This window comes from Ascaphus truei, chromosome 12 (assembly GCF_040206685.1).
Source record: "Ascaphus truei isolate aAscTru1 chromosome 12, aAscTru1.hap1, whole genome shotgun sequence".
NCBI lineage: Eukaryota > Metazoa > Chordata > Amphibia > Anura > Ascaphidae > Ascaphus > Ascaphus truei.
Window position 1 is genome coordinate 49,578,174 of NC_134494.1, and position 18,922 is coordinate 49,597,095.

The 18,922-nt window shown below is 44.3% G+C and overlaps 1 protein-coding gene across 2 annotated transcripts in view; it reads right to left on the reverse strand.

Moving 5' to 3' along the window:
• The window catches only part of OSBPL5 (oxysterol binding protein like 5), a 104,832-nt gene that overhangs the window by 19,353 nt on the left and 66,557 nt on the right, over window positions 1–18,922 (reverse strand). For both annotated transcript variants that reach the window (XM_075567662.1, XM_075567663.1), the window contains exons 7-15: window positions 15,978–16,062; window positions 14,078–14,252; window positions 10,822–10,996; window positions 8,385–8,569; window positions 6,654–6,735; window positions 5,626–5,724; window positions 3,523–3,619; window positions 601–699; window positions 252–349 (exon numbers count right to left, since the gene is read on the reverse strand). In XM_075567662.1, the coding sequence (XP_075423777.1) occupies window positions 252–349; window positions 601–699; window positions 3,523–3,619; window positions 5,626–5,724; window positions 6,654–6,735; window positions 8,385–8,569; window positions 10,822–10,996; window positions 14,078–14,252; window positions 15,978–16,062 (1,095 nt within the window). The remainder of the gene's footprint in view (window positions 1–251; window positions 350–600; window positions 700–3,522; window positions 3,620–5,625; window positions 5,725–6,653; window positions 6,736–8,384; window positions 8,570–10,821; window positions 10,997–14,077; window positions 14,253–15,977; window positions 16,063–18,922) is intronic.

The following is an 18,922-nucleotide window of genomic DNA, read 5'->3' on the forward strand; positions in this document are numbered from 1 at the left end:
TTCATCTACATTTTGCTATTTAAAGCTGAATTATTTACTGTGGTTTAAATATAAATGACTTTTTTCTTTGCTTAGGGTTCTGCCACCCTTTTCTCTACAAAAACAATACTGCTGAAAAGTTGAGGCTGTATCATGGCCATCTTTTGTGTCACACAATAAAATGGTGAGTACTACCATATTATAATGAGCAGTGTACATAATGCAGCATTCTGGATTTAGAATATAGAAAAACATCACCTGTTTATTAATACCTTAAGTTTGAATTCCAGTTCCGTAGTGTGTCTGGTTTTTTCACATTCTATGGTAACTTTCCCTCCTAACTCCATAGTCATAGTGCCATACAGAAGTCCTACAACAAAATGCGTTGGGTTGTGGCAAACATTAACCAATGGCTCAGAGGTAATGCATATTTATATGTGAATACCTCTGCAAATATTGATTGTAAATACATTTGACATATTGTGCTTACAATGGAAGCGTGGGAATGTTGAACTAATGAGTTATATGGTCTCTTATGTGTGAAGTTTCATTGAGATGCACGGCATTCGTGCTGAGCTACTTTCCGCTTTGCGTTGTGATTTTACTTCCTAGCGTTCTTACCTTTACAGTGAGCATATGGCATTGTGATGATGTAATCTTCCTCCCTGGTCAGAAAGGTAAGTCTTGCTTTCCCATCTAATATTGCAGAAAGTGAGTTGCCTACAAAGTGAGACAACAGTGTAATGTTTAAATGCATTGATTCAGGAAATCTGTACTTTTTATCTCTGCTGCCTGTTTATTAGGGGTGCTGCCTGTTCAGTAGGGGTGCTGCCTGTTCAATAAGGGTGCAACCTGTTCAGTAGGGGTGCTGCCTGTTCAATAGGGGTGCTACCTTTTCAGTAGGGGTGCTACCTGTTCAGTAGGGGTGCTGCCTGTTCAATAAGGGTGCAACCTGTTCAGTAGGTGTGCTACCTGTTCAGTAGGGGTGTTACCTGTTCAGTAGGCGTGCTACCTGTTCAATGGGGGTGCTGCCTGTTCAATAGAGGTGCTGCCTGTTCAGTAGGCATGCTACCTGTTCAGTAGGGGTGCTGCCTGTTCAATAGGGGTGCTGCCTGTTCTGGGAGGGTGCTGCCTGTTCCGTAGGGGTGCTGCCTGTTTAGTAGGGGTGCTACCTGTTCAGTAGGGGTGCTGCCTATTCACTAGGAGTGCTGCCTGTTCCATAGGGGTGCTGCCTGTTCAGTAGGGGTGCTGCCTGTTCAATAGGGGTGCTACCTGTTCAGTAGGGGTGCTACCTGTTCCGTAGGGGTGCTACCTGTTCTGGGAGGGTGCTGCCTGTTCAATAGGGGTGCTGCCTGTTCAATAGGGGTGCTACCTGTTCAGTAGGGGTGCTGCCTGTTCAGTAGGGGTGCTGCCTGCTCATTAGGGGTGCTGCCTGTTTAGTAGGGGTGCTGCCTCTTCAGTAGGGGTGCTGCCTGTTCAATAGGGGTGCTGCCTGTTCAGTAGGGGTGCTGCCTGTTCAGTAGGGGTGCTGCCTGTTCATTAGGGGTGCTGCCTGTTTAGTAGGGGTGCTGCCTGTTCACTAGGGGTGCTGCCTGTTCATTAGGGGTGCTACCTGTTCAGTAGGGGTGCTACCTGTTCAGTAGGGGTGCTGCCTTTTCCATAGGGGTGCTGCCTGTTCAGTAGGGGTGCTGCCTGTTCAGTAGTGGTGCTGCCTGTTTAGTAGGGGTGCTGCCTGTTCTGGGAGGGTGCTACCTGTTCAGTAGTGGTGCTGCCTGTTTAGTAGGGGTGCTGCCTGTTCTGGGAGGGTGCTACCGGTTCAGTAGTGGTGCTGCCTGTTTAGTAGGGGTGCTACCTGTTCAGTAGGGGTGCTGTCTGTTCAGTAGGGGGGCTACCTGTTCAGTAGGGGTGCTGCCTGTTCAGAAGGGGTGCTGCCTGTTCACTAGGGGTGCTGCCTGTTCAGTAGGGGTGCTGCCTGTTCAATAGGGGTGCTGCCAGTTCACAAGGTGTATTGCCTGTTCAGTAGGGGTGCTGCCTGTTCACTAGGGGTGCTGCCAGTTCACAAGGTGTATTGCCTATTCTGTAGGGGTGCTGTCTGTTCTGTACGGGTATTACCTACAATATTTTATTACACTAAGAACTATTAATTGATTGTCTAAACTGCAAAGAATATCCATTTGAGGTACAGGATGCACTGTACTGTATAATTAGAGTTTACTGTACATGTTACGCTGACAATCTGAATGCACAAAGTGATCTCCACACCTTGTGCTACAATGCAACACGTTTTCCACATGAAGCTTATAGTGAATATTGGTAAATAAAAAATTATAATGAAGAACAAAAAATATCCCATTCAAATAATTCATGCTACTCGATGACTGAAATCTGTGAGATTTGGGCTTTTGGGCCCAAAAAATGCATTTTACGGAAAAGAATTGTATGTTTAGCAGTGAGGCTGACTTCAAATTAGCGGGAGTCTTAGAAAATCAATGAGAGTTGACAAGTCTGGTCCCCTTCTGTTGGGTTGCATTGGTCTATCACTAAGATGACCCCCCCCCCTATTCAGATATTGCCACCTTTGTTTATCTTTGGTGTTTTTACGTCAGACGAGATAACCGCTGACAGGAAGCTATTATTGAGCCAATTGGCAATGGTGACAAATGATGTTGTCGCTTCTGATTGGCTCACTAAAAGGAAGCTGTCTGGTGGCCATCTTTATTCAGTTCAACTTGGCTTAGGATCATTGATGTTGACACCAACCCCTATTTCCAATGTCTCTTAAAAGGGGGCCAGATTCAGGAGATTGGTGGGAGTACTGCTATAAATATACCTCACCAATTTAATATAGTGTATGTACTATAAAAATATGAAAATAATGCATTTAATTGAAAGGTCCATGCGTCAAGCCAATTTTGGTGCTGAGAAAGTTATTTTCATATTGTGTCTCTGCATCCATTTTTGCAGACACTTTGCTCTAGTTTTACCCCATCTTGTGACCCAGCGATTATTAGTAAGAGGATATTCTATACATGTTATGGTGAGTGATATCCAAGTCTGCATTGTTGAACCATATTTCCTCTCTTGTTCTGGCAATTTTAAGCCGGTCTGAGGGAGGAATAACCCTCTCTGGGTAACAGCCTGTGTCAAATGTTAATCAAGGTTCTTCCATTAGATACAATGGCAAAACATATATATTTTAGTGTGTCAAAGACTCAAACCTGACTGCTTTCAGCAGTAAAAAAATAATTTAAAGGTCATGCACACTAGCTCTTCTTGTACTAATGTGACTGCTTGTGACATTGTATCAGGGCACAAATGCTCAGGCTACAATGTGGGACACACCTGCACGTATGTATTTCTGTACAACCCAGATATTCTGCAGCATTGCCATTTTACACAAGAACTCTCCAATGTCATCGTTCGCTTAAGAAAAGGAGCCTTTGGGATTCCTGCTGCTATGAGGCACTAACGGATGTAAGACGCGGTACTCCTATCACATAGCGACAATGAAATGATCTGCCTAATGTCTCTTATTCTTAGTACCATAAAACTTGGATCGGGCCAGAATGCTTCCAGTGATGCAAAACCCATCTTTCCTGTTGCTGACATGAAAAGTAGACACTGGCGGATGGTGACTTACCTACAAAAAAAGGAGGTCTGACATATAAACACACTTTCTTTGCATTTTGTGTAAATGTAGCATTCAGGTCTAGTATGGCCCATCATTTCTTGTTGACATGTTTTATTTCAACTATCCATGCAATGTATCTCTGTATCTCTCTGTATATCTCTCTGTATATCTCTCTGTATCTCTCTCTGTATCTCTCTCTGTATCTCTCTCTCTCTCTCTCTCTCTCTCAATTAATCTCACCATTTGGCCATATACATTTATGTCGGAATACTTTTATTATATAGGGGCCATCAGCTACCAGTGCATTACAATGCAAGGAATACAACAGTACAGGTGGGTTAAGTTTATGTAGACAAAAAAAAGTAACATTGGCAGAAGGGAGTTCCTGCCATGTTGAACTTACAACCTAATCACCCAATCTAATTGCCATTGGCAGTCAATAGAGGATCATTTTAGGGTGGTATAGTCAAATTGGAGAATGTCCTGGATCTAAGAAGAAGTTTGATATTTAACCTCCATAGAGCATTATAAACTTCCCCTATTGGGACGGTTCCAAACAAAGCAGGGACCTTTCACTAAACAAACCTCTTATTTCCTTATCTAACCTCTTCCTGAGAGAGTTTCACTAAATTGCAACCTGTTCCACTTGCTGCCTACACACCAGTCATGTTTTCTCTCCCTGCTTAGTCCCTTGCCACGTGACAGGGCAGAACAGTGTTAGGAATACTCCAGATACCTGTGTAGTCTTGAGCCTGACATCTCATGGAGCTGCAGGAAGGATCTTCTATGGCTCGCTCTATGTGAGCAGCTATATGATTGCTAGAGCCGTGTGCTTATGTGCCTCGCATTTACACACTGTAAGCACGTGTGTTAGTGATGCTGTCTTTCTTACTAAGCGTTTGTTAATCTAGTACTGGGGCAGCAAGGTCCCCAAGAATAGTTTTGAGTTGTTTTGTATTCCATTAGTTGTTGCCTGGTGTTTTGGGGACTCTTACTGAAAGCTACAGATCAAATGGACCTCAGTATTTTGGATGGGGCTTTCACAGAACGCAATAATGGGATAAGTTGCTGCCTTGATGCCCTGGGCAGAGAGGGTATAGTGTGTGATTGCGAGTCACTTACACTGGCTTTGTGTTGTTCCAGTATATGCAGCTAATGCCCAAATTAAAAATAGATCAGGAAAGACTTTTGAGTACATATAAAGGTGTCATGACAGTATAGTACGGTAGGAAGTGCCTTCACTATTTCCTGCATGCATACCTGCAGGTAAAACTGCAAAAGGTGAAGTTCCAAAAGGATAAAAGTGGCATGTGCATATATTAGTACGTTAATAAAATCTTTGGCCTGCTCCGAGCCCAGCTGGCAGAATGAAGGGGGCACATGTCTCCAGTCACTACTTGGACTGCCGGCATTGGTTAAGCAGAAGGGAGGGGGGAAGGTCTGCAGCGTTTGTTAATGGGGTGGGTCCGGCATTTGTTTAGTGGGGGGAGGGAAGGCTGCTGGGAACACCGTGAGGAACCCTAGAAGTACCAATGCAGTTGATCAAGAGGCCAGGCTCTTACTCCTGTTGGAAGCCCTGCTTACGCCCTCCAAATTTAGTTTGGAGTCTGTTTTGGGGACGGAGGAAAGCTGGACAAGATTTTGAGTGCAAAATACATTCTATGTATATATATATATATATATATATATATATATATATATATATATATTTTTTTTTTTTTTGTATAATGTCAACCAGGTTTGCTGCTCTTTCCAGTTTTTGTAGCATTACAATAAATGTATTTATAGTAATACAGATGAGAGAAATGCATCAAGACACAAATGTACCATTGGTCCACTTGGGAAGCCAAAGTCATCTCACTTTGAAAACTCTGTTCAAGTAATCAGTGACATGATGTACAGTATCGACGTACGTTCACAAAGACACCAGTATGTTTTAACACAGGGCTTACAACGTATTAGTGACTGCAGAGCTAGAGTAACCATGGCACAGAAACCAGAAATATTACATTTACCTGTTCTGCAATGTAAAAAGTGTGGCTGTTTGTCTCGGGGTGAAACCAACAGCAGCGAAATTTCTCTCCAAGAATCGGGTTATACGGCTTTTTTATCCCCTACAAAATAAAAATGTTTGAAACAGGGATAGTTGATGAAGTTACATTTTACGGGGTTAAGGTAAATAATATTATACCACCATTTATTAGGAGACAGTCCTCATGTGGAGAGAAATTAACCCTTCACTGCCAAAGATGAAATGGAACTGCATATCTTCCTGAAAAAGAGTGATGTTCAAGGCAATCTGACAAACACTAGAGTAATAGCTGCATGACATGTGTGGGGGATCTGCCATGTGTACGTTTATACTTACGGTAGCCAAAGCTACTTTTGTGGGGAACATACGTTTGGAGTTTGGGAAACTAAACTCCATATGGACGTTATTTGGATTGGGTCTGGAATACTAACTGGTAGAGAGGGATAAATGCATTTTCTTGCACATGTCTTTATTTAATCCTGTATTATTTATTATATTTTACATGTACATCCCCTTTTCTTTGTGTATCTGCACATATCCCCCGACCCCTACAAAAACACCACTGACTGTAACTTATGCTCCCATTCAAAATGATGTGAAGAAGTTTTCCCCATGCTGGGGAACAGTTTACCTCCCATTAAATTAATGGGAATAACATATTCTCCAGAAGAGCAGTAGATGAGTATTAGAGGCGATAAGGTAATGATGACTGAATTATAAATTGGACTTTGAGCGCTCAAATACAAATATGCAACAACAACAAAACACCAATTCTTAAACTTCACCAAAATAAACAAGAAACTTGACATTTTCACACCCTTTCTGTTTGAAGTTATCCCATTCTGGTAATCATTTTGCAGCAGTAATATTGCTGTATTCTATATGCATGATATGAGTATATTTTAGCTTATTGTAACAAATCGTGTAATAGCATATTTGGGACCATATCAATGACCACTTACATTTTATATTAACATTTCAAAGGTTACGACCTTGCGCCGTTTCTGTTACCTTTGGCTTCTTGTAAAATCCTGACAAGTACCATTTAAGAACTTGTTTCATCCGGCAGTAAGCTTCATCTTCAACTGCAGCTCTGCAAATCAGAGCAGAGTTCAGTTATACAACAGTACAATAGGTCAGGGGGCTCAACTCTCATCCTCAAGCCTGCCCCCCACCGCCCAACAGGCAGGTATTCAGGAGATCCCAGCTTCAGAACAGGTGGCTCAATCAGAGGTTCAGTTGAAAAGTGCGCCTCTGATTGCGCCATCTGTGCTGAAGCAGGGACTGAGTAAGCCACTTGTGCTGAAGCAGGGATATTCTGAGAACCTGACCTGTTGGGGGGTGGGGGGGGCTTGAAGACTAGGGTTGAACACCCCTGCAATAGATACATCAGTGGTAAAGAGAAACCAAATAGACAATGCCCATTGGCCGGGAGTCATCAAAGCCCGATTCGCACTATGGCGCCGAACCAGCGATACCCGCCATCAAAGTGAAGGGCAGATGTTGCAGGTTAGGTGCGTAAGCTCAGAGCGCACTTTCATTAATCCCAGCCATTGATTTAACAAACATATCGTAACTCAAGTAGCGCTGAAAAGGAGCATCTTGCTTATATTTTAAACCGTAGAAACAGGTTTCTTAAAAAACAAAAAGGTTTAAGAAAGAGTAATAAAGGAGGAGGGGAGGGGAGGAAGACGAGGGGATCCCCCCCCTTCCCCCCGCGCCTGTGCGGATCTGGGCTTTCTTTTTGGTTGAGATAGATTTCTGGACTTTATTTTTCTAGTTCTCAGGCCTTATAATGCTGCTCTGTTTTCTGATTTAGGAGGGCGGAGAGGAGCGCCATCAGTCTGACCTCCTTAACTCGGCGGGTAACCGTTTGCTTTGATGGGGCGTTCAGTTTTTTCCATGCAGCTGCTATTGAGCCGCGTGCTGCGGTGAGAATAAACTCCGCCAATTTCCTTTGAGGGATTAGGAGTTCTCCTCCTTTATTACCCTTTCCTATCCCCCCCACCCCCTTCTCTCTTCCGGTCTTTTCCCCCTCTTTCAAGTGATAAAGAATTTAAAGACTTTGAAGTTTGCAATCTCCTGATTGGAAGTCCAGGAATATCTAAAACTAATATAGAGTTTGTGCTAAATGCTTTAATGAAATATCTTAAGTCCTTATGTCTAGAATATGTGTTTAAATACCAAGAAAGAAAGTACTGCTGTTTAAAGATATATATATATATGCACATTGTTTCTTTCTGTTTCAAAGTCTTGATGTGATACCATAAAAATAATAAAAATATTTGAAGAAAAAAAAAAAAAAGGTTTGTGTTTATTTCTGACGCTTTTAACGCTCACTTTAATCCATTTTACCAGCAGGGTATTGGCCTAATATACTAAATAATAGAGTAGCCATATTAGACCAATGAAATATACACATGTATAAACATCTGGTATTTGTGATACACATCTGTTATTTGTAACACTTTTTTTATTTTTTAAAAGAAATGAAGAATGTACCAGTAAAATAGATTTATCTGCATATCAAAAGGAGGAAAATAAAAGAAGACAGCTGAATATAAAATATATATTTTTCACATATACAGGCGGTATTCGCTTAGCCGCAGTAATCCATCCAGCAAACCGCGTCGGATAACGATTGCGGGTCCATGTCAATCCGCGTTGGATAAGCGGTTCCGACATCGGATAAGGCCTCCTCCCCCCCCCCTAACAAAAACCACACCGATGCTGTGTACTTACTGGGAAAGTATGTCAGCGTGATAGTAATAATCAGAAAGCTTGTTAAGGAATGACCGAGGCTCCAGGATAAACGTGGGCAGAACCACTCGGGACAGATCCATCCCGGGTCGCATTTGTTTCAGCAAAGTCCACATCAAGCTTTTGTTTTCATCGGAAACCGTCTCTGTTTGTGATGCTTCACCGATCTGATGTCAGGAAAGAAATGCTCAAGTACATTAACCTACAGGCACATCGGGCTCTATGTATCAAGAGGGTCTCAGCCCTAATTTCTGCTGCACACCGTCCCGACTCTTGCGTTCTGCTCAAGGATGTTTTTGTCTACCCCTTTTGTCTGCCCTCTCCTGCCTAAAACCCCTTCTCACTGACTGCCCCACACCTCTGGAATGTCCGTCTCCTCAATATCCGACTGGCACCCTCTCTCCACCTTTAGGATCTTTCTTAAAACGCACCACTTTAACAAAGCATAGGGGTAGCTCCGCTGGCTGAAACTATACATCTCAGATGCACTGACCTTGTCCCCCTGCAGATGCAGTTACCAGAACACCCTCCTCCTGTCTCTGTAAGTTCTTCCCACTTACTACTTAGATTGTAAGCTCTTCGGGGCAGGGGCTCCTTTTCCTATTGTTCTATGTCTGAAGCGCTTATTCCATTACGTGTTATAATATTATGTCACGTGTATTACTTCTGTAAAGCGCCATGTAGCAGGGTAGTGCTATATAAATAAAGATATACATACAGGAGGTACGTGGGCACTGATGCAGTTGTGACAAGAAATCAGCATTTTATTCTGCCTGAAATGCGACCAATTTATAAAGTGTATTTCTACTGTTTTCGATTGGAGGTGACCGAGAAAACCAACGCAGAAAACCGTCAAGAAAACAAACGCAAGCCGCACATTTCTTAATGCATAGGCCTGCGCTAATATGCAAATGTACCTCCACCCTAACTCCTCCCACTTGGGATGTCATCGCAGAAATACCGACAAATGGCGCAACCAAGATGAATACATACATGCTTCCTGGCGCAGGTACTGTATATTTCAGCGCGAGTTGTGACAAAATAATGACTTGGCGCCAAACATTTGGCCGAAGATACTTAGAGCACATTACACTTATCAATTACTAAAGAACATTTCCATTGTTGATGTTCCCATGCAAAATTGGAGCAGAATTAAAGATACTGGCCCTGATTTGTCCTAAACAGGGCTAAACCACAAGGCATCTTAAGGACTATTTATGACCTTATGGCCACAATGGGACCTACAGTATATCTACAAAACGTTGCCAAGACTTAATGGAACATATTGACTAAACCGTTTGTTCCATAAGACATCTTCCATGGCTGAAAGACCACTAATGGGCCATTCAAGTGAATGCGCTTTAAGTTGCCTTCTGGCGCCAGATTCTGATAACAACCCAAAAAGGAAAACTTGGGGTTTTCTACACTGACCCAGTGAGCATGTAGTATTTAGCACTTTACCCCAGAATCTCATGTTCCAATTTCCCCGTAATGTTACCATTAAAGAGAGTGTACTCAAGTACCAATTACATTCCATGTGCTACAACCATTCTGCCTATTCTTCAGTCAAGCATTAATTACATAAAATGTACTTTGTTTCTCTAGCCAAATTCTTAACTTGTTTCCTCTCCAAATAATACATTTTCTAGCACTGCTAGTTCTATTTTCTTCTGTTGTCTTGTAGCCTTTTTGAAGACCCGTATTGGTGATTTATTTCATCATTAGTGACGGCAAATCTGTCACAACTATTCAATGGACCACAGAGGTGGCAATCAAACTCCAACCTTGCGTGTGATGATAAATGTAATGGATATGAAGAACTATGAGGCCTCAACGCCCACACTAAAGCACTAGCGACCATGCTGTGCCCGGCCTTCCTTCCTCACTTCTGCCAACACTGAGGCTGCAGTGGCCATCTGGCTTATTGGCATTTTGCCTATAATGGGGCAGTACTTCCTCCAGGAAGCTGCCAGAGCATAGTTTCTGTTTGTACCTGTCTGACTCCTGCTTTCCAGTTCATACACACCCAGCCTTGATTCCAACCTGTGACCCCAACTTTCACCTCTGCCACCTGCCTCGACCATTGCCTGTGACCCCGATTATCCTGACTACTCTCAATTCAGGACAGGGATTTATATCCTACCTCAGCCCTGGGGGTCACTTCCTGTCAAGAGACGAGCATCGTTACATGAACTTCATTGCACAGTACTTGAAGTTCAACACCACAGACAGAAGAGGTTATGTTTTTAGCAGCACTTAAACTGCAATGAAAGAACGGTTCTACTTTGCTGTATGCACTCACCAAGAGACAGGACCAAATGAATGTAGAACAAGAACTTGTTCAAAGTTCCCCATCTCCCTTCTCCTATTGTCATAACTCGGAGTAACATTGTCATGGACAAGTTGTTACTCAACATACCTCTCCAAATTCCTCATATAGCTCTTCCATGTAGGTTGTCCCATCTCTGTCGAGCGAGATATCTCCATGCAGGTCAGATTGATCGCTCTCACTGGTCTTCCGGCTGTGTTCATTTTCTGACTCTTTCTCCGACTTGTCGGAAAAGGCATCGTTTTCTTCTGCACATTCATTAAGCCTATAGGACAAGAAGCAGATCCTTACTCTAATTAAACTTTCAGCCTGCAATCTGCCCCTTATTTGGTACTAAATATATAATCATCATAACATACGTATATTTTTTATGTGATTTATATATAGTTTGATATTTTGGGACACCAGTACATAGAAACAGTGAATTTGACGGCAGATAAGACCCTTGGCCCACCCTCTCTGCCCATTTCCCCATCTGATGTAAAGCCTCAGACTCTAACTGAAACTTGGCTTTCTTTCGTATTAATGTTAGCCTTATGTCTATCCCAAACATGTCTGAACCCTTACTGTATTTGCCGTTACCAAGTCAATAAGTAGATCTTCCTAGAGCCCCGTGCAGTGTAAAGGTCACCGTGCAAATATCAGCAAACTACAGTTTAAGAAAATAATTTTTTAACACAAAAAAGAAAAGAGCAGCACATGATCTGGGGCAAAATACAAAAATGATATGAGAAATTGATATAGGCTTTTTGGGGGGGGGGGATTATACAGTAGTTTTTAATTATTATTAATAGCATGTTCTTGTATAGCGCTGCTAGTTTTACACAGCACTTTACAGAGACATTTTGCAGGCACAGGTCCCTGCCCCGTGGAGCTTACAATCTATGTTTTAGGTGCCTGAGACACAGGGAGATAAAGTGACTTGCCCAAGGTCACAAGGAGCCGCCACTGGGAATTGAGCCAGGTTCCCCTGCTTCACACTCAGTGCCAATCAGTGTCTTTACTCACCGAGCCACTACAGTTTAGACTGGTCTTTGTGTCCAGTGCCAGAATATATCAAACTTACTGTGCTCTGGTGATCCCATCTGACTATTCTGGTCTAGAAGACTCCCTTGGTAGTGACATTTCGTTGGAGTGATATTGATAATGATGTTATTGATTACAGATGTGTGAAAATGTCATACTAGTTTGCAAAACCAGTGGATATTTTGTTTTTTTAGAGAAATCGGCAAAAATTCCCTGAAAGTTTGCTCCTTCATGAACAGCAAACATACTAAACACACTGAATTGGCAAACATGCTAACTCCACAGGAGAGTCACATACATAATCTCTTGCGAACATGAGCAAAGACGATTGCAAAGCAACTTGCAAGACTGTCATACATCTTTGTCACTCGCCATCATAAACAGCCTTTCTATTAGCTTCATTTTTCATGTGTGTTTTGATAGTTACTTCTTTTGCACAGTTCACATCCCCCATATTGCAAAAAATAGAAAAAAGGGGCAGCGCTTCTTCTAAGAAAACGTACGAAAAAATGTGTAGTATTTTAGATATAACATGTACGAGGTGTTATTTGGAAGCACGTACCTCCTGCAGACCCCAAGAAATAATCCAGTACAAAATATGGAAGTACTAAGGCACTTAAAGTTTCAGTCAGTAGCGCAACAAGGGGGGATGCAAGGGTGCATTTGCACCCCCAATAATTGGTATTGCGCTTACAGAGGCCCCGCACTCTTCCCCACCGCAATGAAACTGATTACTGGGGGAGAGCGAGGCCTCTGTAGGATAGTAACCCTCCTCATCGACGTTGTGGCGTCATGGTTACGTGACATCACATGGCGACACGATGCCACGACAATATGGGGTCACGTGACGCAGCAACATCATGACGATTCTCCGACTTGTCGGAAAAGGCATCGTTTTCTTCTGTATTGTATTTCCCCCCTAAAATTCTGAATGTGAGTGATGATTATAAGACAACAGTGGGAGAGATATTTTTAGGAAGGAAAGGGAATATGGCTAATTTATTCTGACACTAGAATAAGTTCTAAAGACCTTCTTACATAAGAATCTTCTCATAGATCTCATTACAAGTGAAGTATTTAAAAAAAAAAGGGGTGTGGCTAAGGAATTCCAACAAGCAGACTCTATGTCTGGACAGTGAGGCATACGGCTGTCTTGAGATGTCTGGGGAAAGGCCAGCGAGAGACAGACAGTTACTGGTGATATGATGAGGTTATCAAAACTAATAAAAACTAGTATATTTCCTTATATGGAGGGTGGGTAGTTCCTTATCAGGTATGACATCATGCTAAATGGCCTTGGGCAGGTTTGAGCGAGATTTTCCAGGGGGGTGGGGGGGGGGCACGGCGGTTAGAGAGGTCCCATGCTTTCCCCCAAGGCATTTAAATTAAATGCCGGGGGACCACGTGAGGCCTCTGTAACTTCTCCTACATTATCTTCGGTGACTTGTCACCATGGTAACCCGGCATCAAATGATGAAGCAGGGGCACGTTGCCATGGCAACGTGATGTCACATGACCCCACAGCGTCATTTGACGCCGGAGCCGAGGGGGGGGGGGGGTTTGAACAGGGGAGGAGAGCAGGCAATGGGTAGCAGGGGGAAAACTTTCTGCACCCCTGACCTAGGGTGTTCTGAAATACACATGGTCTGGTCATAGAATTAGTAGTAACAAGGGCTGACTACGGGATATTGTCTGGATAAATATCCAGCAGTGTTTAAGCTAGTTAGATGTGAGCGGGATTGCACCAGGAAGGAGGAGAGAAGGGTTAACACCAGGAGAGAGAAGGGACCAGGTTTAACATCACAATACCAAGATTAAACAGAATATTCCTGCCAAGAACAGAAGAATACGCAACCGTCTTGGAAGATATTACAACGTATTTGGTGTCACCGCCATGTTTGTACTATTTTTGCACGTGAGTATTTATCTTCAGAATAAACATTTATTTTTATGTGCTAAAACCAGAATGCTGAGTTCGGTTATGCTGGAATAATTAAGAAAGAGACGTAAAGACATTTTACAGGGAGGGCTGGTAAAAACGGCACGCCCCAATCAGAACTTCTGATTGCGCCCCTGGTTGCAGTTACTTAGTTTTTGGGGCTACTGTACATGACCACCATAGGATGACCAATGCTAGGCATGTAGCACAACACATTAAAGTATTTTAACTGCAGGGTGTGCCTTGCTACTTTAACATTTGCTTCCAGTTCCCAGTATCTTGATTCTATCACATTTATTATCCGACCCTCAGCTGTTCCACCAACCCAGTCCCAGTCGTGCCAAGTACAAGGTTATTATCCTCCTATAACAGTGGTCTTACTGAAAGAGCTCTTGCTCCGATATGGTGGATGTTTGCAGTAAGGTGTACAGGTCGGTGTGATTCATGTCAGATGAGCAGCAGATCAGATCACCATTCTTCCCTTGTTTGGGCAAATTGAGCTTAAAAAGACTTGAGCACCGCAGAGCTAACTCCAGCGCATCCATCCAGCATCGTCCTGCAGCACAAAAATACATGTTATTCTTATTTTACTAGCCATGAAATCTATGTACATTTCTCATTTGCAATAACTTCTCTAAACCATTAAATAATTATCTGCCTGGTAGCAATAAATAGTTGTTCAGATCAACACATACTTTGAACCCCAAAATTAATGTTAATACTGCGTTCTTTTTTATATGGTTTATAAAGAACTGATTAGATACAGACGTAACCCATTTAAATTTCCCTTTGACCTTGGCCCAGAAAGCTTTGCAATGGGTCCGCAGGTCCCGCTGGCAGTTAATGGCATTTTTGGATCAATCCCAAAAGAAACATAACATCAAAAACCTTATATGTAATGGTTCAAAATTAACATTGATAAGTGGTGCAATAAAAAGTTGCAAAGGATGATGAGTAAGTTCACATAAGAAAATACATCTTGGATCCCACCATATAGAATGTATATAGAGAGGCTCTTCATTAAAGTACTTTGTATCCATTATGTGTCTCTAACCATCAGATGTAACAACGGGAGGCAGAGGTGTAATCCCAGATGAAAGACCTGGTGTACTCACTATCTCTATTGTCCACAATCCCTAGTATCACATGTGATCTATGACTCCATCTCCATAATGATAATATGAAACTTGAACAGTCACTATTGAAAAGGAGACTGTAGAGATACTCACTGGATCCATTATTCGTGAGCTTGAGTTGGTGTTGCTGGCAAGACGGTATGTAGATAAGGAGGGGAACAATGGCGGTGCACAGCCGTTGAAAATAACCAGGGGTTGGAACTCACAGTGGTAAAAAAACAATAAGAACATTTATTGGCACATAAGCAACAAAATTAATAAAACACACTCTTACGCAATTCGAGCCCAATTGGCACTTTATCAAAAAGTAAATTACTCTTTGATTAAGCGCCAATCGGGCGCGAAACGCGTAAGAGTGTGTTTTTTTAATTTTGTTGCTTATGTGCCAATAAATGTTCTTATTGTTTTTTTACCACTGTGAGTTCCAACCCCTGGTTATTTTCAACGGCTGTGCACCGCCATTGTTCCCCTCCGTATCTACATACCCTCTGGCAGTTCGCCTGAGTGCTACTGGATGGACATCCTAAAGAAAGCCTGACCACAAGTAATGTGTTTAACAAAGTACTAGTCATAAAGTACTATTGAAGAATAGAGTGGCATATCTATATGTATATATGAATACAATTAAGGACTGCGCTTGGGTGAGGTATGACAACAAAAAAATGAAAAAATAAAAAATAATAACATTGAATAAAAACCTTTAAATCAATACATAATCTCTTACTGAATAATCAATTAAACCTAATTAATTGTGCATAAATAATTACACATGGTGTGCTGTGGACCCTCCTATATACACACAATAAGAATAGTCCCTTGGAGTCCAAATTGTGTCCAATATGGGGGAAAAAACAAAGCACTATCAGGAAAAAGGCAGCTTCTTAAACGACCTCCCTCTCCACCTGCATAGAAAAAAAGAAGAAAAAAGCGCCCAATCCTATATATATATACACAAATTATTTCTTGGTTGTGCCATACTATTCGTCAATAGTGGATGTTATACAGTTAGCAGTGACTCCTCCTGTGTGAGCACTCAGCCTGTACTTAGCTGGAGTAACTGGTTCCCGTAGAATAGAAAGCCCAAGGTGTGAATCTCAACCTGTATTTACTACTCATTAAAAAAAATCATTTACATCGAGACTTACCGTCTGATTCTGACGCTGCTCTGAATATTAAGTGGCTGCTGGGAAGGGGCAGGGTGATTGAACCCACATTCTCACCTTTCGGACCCTGTAATTAAAAAAAAAAAGGAGGTGTGTGCCAAGCACATGCGTTATAACTGAAACCTCTGTGTGTTTGACACTCTCAAAAGTGTTTCATGCTATAAATATCATAAACATGAAAGTACAATTTGATTGATAAAATACAGTGAAGTTTGATTGTGAAGACGCGTACCCCTTATATTTATTTATTTATGTGTGTGTGTGTGTGTATTCGGCACATAACCCCTTATATTTATATGTGTGTGTGTGTGTGTATTTGGCACATACCCCTTATATTTATATGTGTGTGTGTGTGTGTTCGGCACATACCCCTTAAATTTATGTGTGTGTGTGTGTGTGTGTGTGTATTCAGCACACACCCCTTATATTTATGTATGTGTGTATGTGTATATTCGGCACACACCCCTTATATTTATGTATGTGTGTATTCGGCACAAACCCCTTATATTTATTTATGTGTGTGTGTGTATAACGGCTGCTGCATCTGTGTATATATATATATATATATATATATATATATATATATATATATATATTAATATATATATGTCTGTGTATATATGTATGTGTGTGTGTAAATGTGTATATGTATATGTGTGTGTATATATATGTATATAATATGTGTGTGCATGTGTGGGTGTATGTGGTCATACCAGACAGGGCCGTGGACTGCATTCCTGGGGCCCATGACAACAGTTTACATTCCCCCCCACCCCCCCTCCCAACCAAAGTGTCGGCGGCCTTTACGAGACTCCCCCTCTATCTCTCACAACCCCATCTCTCCCCCTCACCCACACACATAATACTCGACAACACACACATAATACCCCTCCGCACACCACACACCTCCCACCCCCCCCCTGCACCTCACATCACCCTCTCCCCCATGCACCTCACATCATTCTCTCCCCCCCTGCACCTCACATCATCCTCTCCCCCTGCACCTCACATCACCCTCTCCCCCCTGCACCTCACATCACCCTCTTCCCCATGCACCTCACATCGTCCTCCCCCCCACACCTCACATCATCCTCTCCCCCCCTGCACCTCACATCATCCTCTCCCCCCCTGCACCTCACATCACACTCTCCCGCCCCTGCACCTCACATCGCCGCCCCCCACACCTCACATCACCCTCTCCCCCCCTGCACCTCACATCATCCTCTCTCCCCCATGCACCTCACATCATCCTCTCCACCCCTGCACCTCACATCATCCTCTCCCCCCCTGCACCTCACATCACCCTCTCCCGCCCCTGCACCTCACATCGCCGCCCCCCACACCTCACATCACCCTCTCCCCCCCTGCACCTCACATCATCCTCTCCCCCCTGCACCTCACATCACCCTCTCTCCCCCATGCACCTCACATCCTCTTCCCCCCTGAACCTCACATCACCCTCTCTCCATCCTGCACCTCAGATCACCCTCTCCCTCCCCTGAACCTCACATCACCCTCCCTCCCCTGCACCTCACTTCACCCTCTACCCCTCCGCCCCTCTGCACTTCACTGTGATGGTGAGGGGCTATCCAGGCTCTTAATAAAGGTCAAGCCCTGTTTTGGTTACCTCTGATCCGAAATAAGGGTTCAAGAAGAGTCAGCTCTTGGACCCAGTAACTGTAAATGCATAACTTGTAATTTGCGACATTAAAGAATGTGTGTGTTTTTACCTTTCCAGGGATGCCAGCGAGCAGGGATTGCTAGGGCATGAGTTTCCGGGCGTGCCAGCGAGCAGGGATTGCTGGGGCATGAGTTTCCGGGCGTGCCAGCGAGCAGGGATTGCTGGGGTATGAGTTTCCGGGCATGCCAGCGAGCAGGGATTGCTGGGGTATGAGTTTCCGGGCGTGCCAGCGAGCAGGGATTGCTGGGGCATGAGTTTCCGGGCGTGCCAGCGAGCAGGGATTGCTGGGGGATGAGTTTCCGGGCGTGCCAGCGAGCAGGGATTGCTGGGGGATGAGTTTCCGGGCGTGCCAGCGAGCAGGGATTGCTGGGGGATGAGTTTCCGGACGTGCCAGCGAGCAGGGATTGCTGGGGGATGAGTTTCCGGGCGTGCCAGCGAGCAGGGATTGCTAGGGCATGAGTTTCCGGGCGTGCCAGCGAGCAGGGATTGCTGGGGCATGAGTTTCCGGGCGTGCCAGCGAGCAGGGATTGCTGGGGCATGGGTTTCCGGGCGTGCCAGCGAGCAGGGATTGCTGGGGCATGGGTTTCCGGGCTTGCCAGCGAGCAGGGATTGCTGGGGGATGAGTTTCCGGGCGTGCCAGCGAGCAGGGATTGCTGGGGCATGGGTTTCCGGGCGTGCCAGCGAGCAGGGATTGCTGGGGGATGAGTTTCCGGGCGTGCCAGCGAGCAGGGATTGCTGGGGGATGAGTTTCCGGGCGTGCCAGCGAGCAGGGATTGCTGGGGTATGAGATTCCGGGCGTGCCAGCGAGCAGGGATTGCTGGGGCATGGGTTTCCGGGCGTGCCAGCGAGCAGGGATTGCTGGGGGATGAGTTTCCGGGCGTGCTAGCGAGCAGGGATTGCTGGGGGATGAGTTTCCGGGCGTGCCAGCGAGCAGGGATTGCTGGGGTATGAGATTCCGGGCGTGCCAGCGAGCAGGGATTGCTGAGGGATGAGTTTCCGGGCGTGCCAGCGAGCGGGAATTGCTGGGGCATGAGTTTCCGGGCGTGCCAGCGAGCAGGGATTGCTGGGGTATGAGTTTCCGGGCGTGCCAGCGAGCAGGGATTGCTGGGGCATGAGTTTCCGGGCGTGCCAGCGAGCAGGGATTGCTGGAGCAGGAGTTTCCGGGCGTGCCAGCGAGCAGGGATTGCTGGAGCAGGAGTTTCCGGGCGTGCCAGCGAGCAGGGATTGCTGGGGCATGGGTTTCAAG